Source organism: Rhipicephalus sanguineus, unplaced genomic scaffold, assembly GCF_013339695.2.
Source record: "Rhipicephalus sanguineus isolate Rsan-2018 unplaced genomic scaffold, BIME_Rsan_1.4 Seq943, whole genome shotgun sequence".
Lineage (NCBI taxonomy): Eukaryota > Metazoa > Arthropoda > Arachnida > Ixodida > Ixodidae > Rhipicephalus > Rhipicephalus sanguineus.
Window position 1 is genome coordinate 80,060 of NW_023616346.1, and position 7,407 is coordinate 87,466.

The 7,407-nt window shown below is 53.3% G+C and overlaps 1 protein-coding gene across 1 annotated transcript; it reads left to right on the plus strand.

Annotated features, from left to right (window-relative positions):
* Positions 1-631: 631 nt before the first annotated feature.
* Positions 632-1,282, plus strand: LOC119378721 (uncharacterized). Its single transcript, XM_037647756.1, has one exon. It carries the CDS (start codon positions 632-634, stop codon positions 1,280-1,282), a length of 651 nt encoding a protein of 216 aa, XP_037503684.1.
* Positions 1,283-7,407: the final 6,125 nt, after the last annotated feature.

Consider the following 7,407-nt stretch of genomic DNA (forward strand, 5'->3'; position numbering starts at 1 on the left):
GCACTTGCACAGTTGACCGACCTCTCTTCATGTTTTACTGTGCATGTGGGCTGGTAGCTACCGCGTTTTCCTTGAGCCCTCCATTCTATACTTGAACAAATCCTACTCAGCTTGTTCTGCGCCGAAGAAAACGCCTTCGTTCAGTACCTGCTTCCTATTCGCTTTAGCCTGTGGGACAGGGCTTGAACATACAGGAGGGAAGATTAGAATAACACAGAGCTGAGCTAGTTGGTAAGTATTCATTCTAAAAAGACAGGGCGTGCAAGGTTCGGCGTTTGTGGTGTCCTGACCTCTTTCTTGTGTCCTTGTTTGCACGCCCTGTCTTTTTAGACAGGAGGGAAGAGGTATTTTTGCACGTTTCGTCCTTGTAGTGGGCGGCAGTACCACTAGATGGCTGTATCATTTATGTAGTGTACAAGAGTACTGACAGATGGCAGCGCGGCATGTACTGGATTCAATAATAAGGGCTACCAATAAACCTGACATCACTTGTCCGCCCGGAGACTCGGCTGTCGTTTCACTTACTCGCCCGATGCACTCGACATGGTGTCAGAAGTGGGCGGGATTCATCTTCGCTGATCCCGTGCTTGCATCCTCGTGACACGGGCCCCGCCGCCGCCGCTGCTCTGCCATGCCGACTACCGGTGTGGAGGGCTCCGCCGGGATGCCGGCCGCTCCGTTCTTGCAAGGCATGGCCCAGCTGCGTCCACCGTCGCAGTTCGACTTCGACAACCCCAGCTCGTGGCCGACATGGCTGCTGCAGTTCGAGGACTTCTCGCTCGCTTCTGGACTTTACGTCGCTCCGGCTGAGGTACAAGTGCGCTCCATGCTTCACTGTATGGACCCGCAAGCGAGGGTTGTCCTCACGTCGACCACGCTAGGCGAGGCGGATATGAAAGACGTCGTCGCCGTGAAGAAGGCGTTCACCGACCACTTCGTGCACCCGCCGAACGAGCTGTACGAGTCAGCGCGCTTCCACCGCCGTGCGCAGCAACCAGGGGAAACGGCCAACGCATTTTTTACGGCGCTCCGGACAATGGTCGAGTCCTGCAACTATCCGTCGCCCGACGCCGAAGAGCGGCTCGTCCGAGACCCTTTTCTCGTGGGCTTGCTCGACCGCGAACTCTCGGACAAGCTCTATCGGAACCCGAAAATGACGCTGCACGAAGCGCTGACGTACGTTCGTCAGCACGAAGACGCAGGTAACGAGCGCAGGGCTCGTGACTCGGCGGAGGCATCTTCGTTCACCGTCGACGCCGCTCGCCTTCTCAAGGGAAAGTAAGCGCCAGCAGATAAGACAACGCAGCAGCTGTGCCCATTCTGCGGACGAGCCTCACACCCTCGCGCCGACTGTCCCGCTCGCAGTGCGTCGTGCAACTTTTGTCGCAAGAGTAGCCATTTCAAAAACGTGTGCCGCAAAAAGAAGCGCGTAAGGCCAGCTCCATCGAGTCAGCTCCATCGAGTTGCATGCAGTTGCGGGAGAGCGCCCGAACGCGAAGTCCGTCGAGGTACTCGTCGATGGCCGCCCACTTTCCTTCAAGGCGGACTCCGGCGCCGAAGTTTCAGTTGTACCCATACGTTTTCCGGCGTCCCGTCGAAGCTTCAAGACCTCAAGAGCGAGCTGAAAGGCCCAGACAACAACATTCTGCCGGTCATAGGCACTTCCGTCGCTACCCTGTCGTGGCACGGAAAGTCAACCAAGCAGCTTCTCTACGTCCTAGCAACCAAGACGGTCCCGCTGCTAGGCTTCCCGGCAATTCAAGCCTTGGGCGTCTGCACGTTAGTCGACGAAGTCGCGAGGACTTCACAGCCCACTGGCGACTTTTGTCTTGATCCCAGTCCGACGACTTGGGACGCTCCCCAAGCCTACACTATAAGGCTGCAACCCAATGCTACGCCTTTCTCGTTGAGCGAACCCCGGCGCATTCACTCCCTTTCCGCGACGTCGTCAAGACTGAGCTAGACAAGCTAGAAGCGGAGGGCGTGATTCGTCGAGTGGACACACCCACTGACTGGTGTGCTGGGCTGGTTGTCGTCCCCAAGGTCTCGGGCGGCTATCGGCTGTGCGTGGACTTGACTCGCCTCAATAAGGTGATTCTTCGAGAGCATCACGTGCTCCCTGCAGTGGAACAATGTCTCAGATTGCTTGGAGAGGCTAAAGTTTTTTCCAAGCTAGACGCCACGTCAAGCTTCCACCAGGTCAAGCTGTCACCAGAGTCCCAAGAATTGACCACATTTATAACCCCGTTTGGACGCTATTGTTTTCTCCGGCTGCCATTTGGGATTACGTCTGCACCGGAAACTTCCAGCGGTAGATGTCCCGGATCCTCGAAGGCCAAGCGGGTGTGGTGAACATGATTGACGACATCCTCGTCTTTGGGAAGACACGCTCCGAGCATGACCGCCGTCTCCGACAAGTCAGGGACCGGCTAGCAAAGGCAGGAGTCACACTCAACCGCAAGAAATGCTCGTTTGCGAGCTCGAGTGTCAAGTTCATTGGCGTCGTGGTCAGCGCGGAAGGAATTTCTCCAGACCCAGACAAGGTTGCAGCGATCCGAGCCATGCATCCACACGAAGATGTCGCAAGGGTCCGTCGCCTGCTAGGCCGCGTGAACCACATCGGACGCTTGTTACCGCACGTTTCGGAGGTGACTGCGCCGATCCGAGCACTGCGGCTCAAGAACTCTGCCTGGACTTGGGGCCCGGCGCAGCAGTCTGCCTTCTCCGAGCTCAAGAAGCTACTGTACTCAGACCTCTGCGTGGCTCGCTACAACACCACGTACAAGACCACGATCTCAGCTGACGCCAGCTCCTGTGGTCTCGGGGCATTACTTCTCCAAGAACAGCCGTCCGTTGAGCGTCGAGCAGTGGCCTTCGCATCGCGCTCCCGCACATGCACAGAGTGCCGGTACAGCCAAACAGAAAAAGAAGCTTTGGCAGCCAGCTGGGCGGTGCAAAGGTTCGAGGAATACGTCCGTGGACTTCAGTTCTTCCTCGAGATGGACCATCAACCGCTAGTAGCGCTCCTGGGTTCCATGGATGTTGACCTGCTGCCACCACGGATCCAGCGGTTTCGCTTGAAGCTCATGCGTTTCTAGTACCAAGTACTCTACGTACCAGGGAAGCTGCTGGCAACAGCCGATACGCTTTCGCGCGCACCGCTGGACTCCCCGTCATGCAACCGGTGAATCAAGTAGAGCCCTTTGCCCAAGAGGTCGTCCGCTCTTCCCAGACATCGTCTCGTCGCAGCTCGAGCACCTGCGTCAGGCCAAAGCCAACAACGGCGAGTGCAGCCTGCACTCGCCGTCGGCTGCGCCAACGGCTGGCCTCGGCAGTCCCACTTGCCTCTCCATGAGAAGAAGTACTGGCAGTACCAAGGTGACCTCAGCGTCTGTGAGGGACTGCTTCTGAAAGGGTCCCGCATCCTCGTGCGTCTGCCCTTCAGCACCACATGCTCGAGCTTCTCCATGACGGGCATCAAGGCATCAACCGATGCAATGCTTCCCTCAACCACTCCACGTCGGCCCTGAGAAGAAGTCGGCATCGATGTTTTTCATCTCAACAGCCAAGACTTTGTCCTTCTGGTGGATCACCGGTCACGTTTCCCGGAAGTCATCAGTCTGCGTTCAACCACAGCACTTGCGGTCATCAACGCCGTCAAGAGCGTTTTCGCACGCCATGGGATTCCGAGAGTGGTGCGCAGCGCCAACGGTCCTCAGTTCGCTGCGAAAGATTCTCTGCCTTCGCCAAGTCCTACGGCTTCTGCCAGGTCACCAGCAGCCCCCATTTTCTACAGTAGAATGGGGTGGAACGGATAGTGAGGACATTCAAAAACCTGTTGCGGAAGGCGGATGATCCCTACCTGGCATTAAGGCATACCGGGACACACCTGGCGTAAATGGAGTGAGTCCTGCTCAGCTGCTCATGGGTAGGCGCCTACAGACCCGGCTGCCGAAGACGTCGCACCTGCTGGAGCCAGCCTGGCCTCCTTCGGTCACTATCACTCAACCTGACCAAGATAACCGGTGGCGCCAAGCGTCAGACTTCAACCGAAGGTATGCAGCCCACACCTTGCGGTCTCTTCAGGCCGGAGAGCGGGTTTGGGTGCGAGATGTCAACTCCCCAGCAACCGTCTTAGGGCCAGCTCAACGCCCGCTCTTACGTGTGGAAAGGACCTCCCCCCAACAGGTGTACTTCAGCGAATCGGACGCACATGTGCCAACGACGGGAACCCCCACTGCCAACCCTCCGGAACCCCAGTGGCGGACAGCCTATATGACTACCACCCTGGAGCGACCAAGCAGCACCAGCCAGCAAACCACGTCACCTCGGAAAGCAGCTCCACAGCAGAGGAACCTCAGGTTCTGTTTTTACGCCATGCGTCTCACGGTCGCGGTAGGACGAGGATCCGCAGCCGAAAGACCGACCTGTGAACATTGTTTTTTCGGACCATACGTTTTGGTGCATGGTTTGGTTTCAGTTTACCGTGGGGGGGGATGTATTACGGCAATACACTAGATGCTGTATAAATTTATGTATTTACAAGATACTGAGAGATGGCAGCGTGGCATGTACTGGATTCAATATAAGGCTACCAATAAACCTGACGTCACTTGTCCATCCGAGACTCGCTGTCGTTCACTTACTCGCCCGATGCGCTCGACAGTCCTGACCATTCTTTTTTCTTCTATTCTTTCTTTTCTTGCTTGCGATTTTAATAGCTTCAAGCTGCAATGCGCACCACTGATGCGATAACCGCTTCATCCCCATTTTTGGCCTGTTCGTAACACTCTTGTTCATCGTGTACACACGACATCGTCAGGACGCCTTAATACATGACCTAGCATGCCATTCTTTACTAACTTGGAATGTGTAACCTGGTACTTCAGGCGACTTTTTTGTCCTGGAGTGTACGTCGACCAACTTATCCCTTGCCATAGAATACTTAGATCCAGGAATTGTATCTGGTTGTTTTCTGGAGACTCAAAGGTGAACTTCAGTCCCATGCCCTGTTGCTCGAAGACCCGGAGCACTTCTGCTATTGCGTTGCTTAGTTCCTTTCTGCATACGACGATCAGATAATCGTCCACGTACCATAACACCCTCCTCGTAACATAATGAAACAGTACCAACTAGCCCACTTCACTGTAATCTTAGTTTTACATTTGTTATTCGCCGCCACTACAACGCATTCATGCGGTTCAGATATATGACCAATTTGGAAGCTTGGTTGTTTAAACCAGTGGTTTAGACACTCTTTTTCAGAGCGTGGGGTCTCTCATAACTGGCCACCAAAAATTTTATTCTGTTTTAGACACTTATTTCTATACGGCCATGAACGTCTTACGTGACAGAACGACGGAAGAACAGACGGCCTGTTTTCTTGTGGAATCGGCATAGAAAACTGCCATATTTATATAAGCCGAGATAGAGGAGTGTACTCATCAGAAAAATTCATACTCTGCCACAATTTAATGCAAACGCGCGTTTCGGTATCCGCGTGTTTCAGCTGTGGTGAGGCCCTTTCAGAGGCTGGCGAACGTTGCAAAGAAGATGAAGGACGCCATGCCGATGCCACAAAAAAAGAACGTTCTAGGAACGGGCGCAACCTACAATAAACTCTAAGCTCACGTATCACTTAGGCAACCCTGAAAGAAGATTCCTCGTAGATTTCCCATTCATTCATTCATTCATTCATTTCTTACTATGGTTAAGAATGGTTTTCAACACGGAAGTGTTATATGCCGGGGTCACGAAGATTTCAGTGACGTATTTCCATCACGGAAATGACGTCGATAAAAAGCATACGACATGACAGCAAATAAAAACGCAAAGGAAAGAATTCCTTCGACGGGAGTAAAACCCATGACTTTACGGTCAGCAGCCAGATGCCGGAAATGCTATCCATTGCGCCACCGTCACACACTCTGGAGGCTTTACAAACGTGCATTTTTGATGTGAAGCATGTTGTAGCGGAGTTCGAACCGGTGGTTGTGTGGTGTGCGGCGTGACCACCTTACTGCGCATGCGCATACCCTCTCCACACACACACCTCCTCTCCCCTTTCTCGCTCCCCTACCCCTCTCCACGTTCCCTCTCCACTCTTCCTCTGAAACGCGGGCTAGACATGCCGAAATTCTCTCCTGCGCAACGCCGCAATGAGCACCAGCGCATGCGCGTCCCCTCCCCCTCTCTCTCCTCTCCTACGCTGTCCCCCTCTCGCACACCTGTCGAGCGCGTTCCCCGCTCGCCCTGTGAGTTAACGGTCAGGCTAGATGGAAGACAAGACGCGCGTAGCGTTCCTCTTCGCGTTCCACGACGCCAGGTCGGTAACATGCCCAATTAACGCCAACGGAACGCTATCGTGCATGTGCTCCAGCTTCGCATCGCCTCATAATCCCCTTTTGCGGGAAATGGTGTAATTTGATATCTCACAATTTCCTCCCACAGTGCTCTTGGTAGGCCGGATGGCGTAAGGATAGATAAGTGGACTAGTTGGAATCACATTATGATATAAATTTCAGCGCAAATAAACTTCTTCCTCCTGCGTTGTTTATTTGCGCTGAAAGTATTGTATCATAATGGGGTGGTATCGCCCTCTGAGAGCGGTAAAGTGAAGTAATGCATCATGACCGTGGCCTTCGCATTAGCTCTTTAACGCGTGGTTGCTACGCACCGTCACATTCGGCGCGCTTCCAATAGCAGGAGTGCAATTTTGTCAATGCCTTAATACACTGCGTGGTGGCGACCTTAGCACAAGCATCGTAGAGTTACTGTATATTCTACCGTCAGGTCGCAGAGTTGCGCGTGGATCTGGCTAGCAACCACAGCTATGCGGCGAAGACGCATTCCGTTTTTGCAGGCGACATGCCTACCGGGTCACCGATCGATGTGTTTGGCGTATCGAAGACCGGTCATTAACTTTACTGTGAATGACTAGTGTCACTCCAGTTCGCTGCATCGGCGACATAGAGAAATACAAATATTGGCCTGAGCGTCAGTTACTTCGCTACGCATGGGGCTAGCGGCGTTTGCAAGACAACTGCGCAACTGTCCTACCTAAAGGTAGCATACACAAAACTCTAAAGCATCGGTAGAGTGTACTACACTCAAGAAATTTCCGTATTTAGGAACCAAGAAAGCGGATACAGTATCCAGGAAAAACAATGACTCCAATCCTTCGCAAATATGATGGACATAGCACACTTAAAACAATAATTTTTCGCTGATTCTGCAAACCACAAGCGTCTCCTCCTCACGACGAAAATCGGCAGCAAGTAGTTGACTTGCGATACGGAATGACTCCAACTTCTAGAATATCATGGACACAGCACACGTAAAACAATATTTTATCGCTGAATATGGCAAACACAAGCGTCTCCTCCTTCATGACAAAAATCGGCCGCA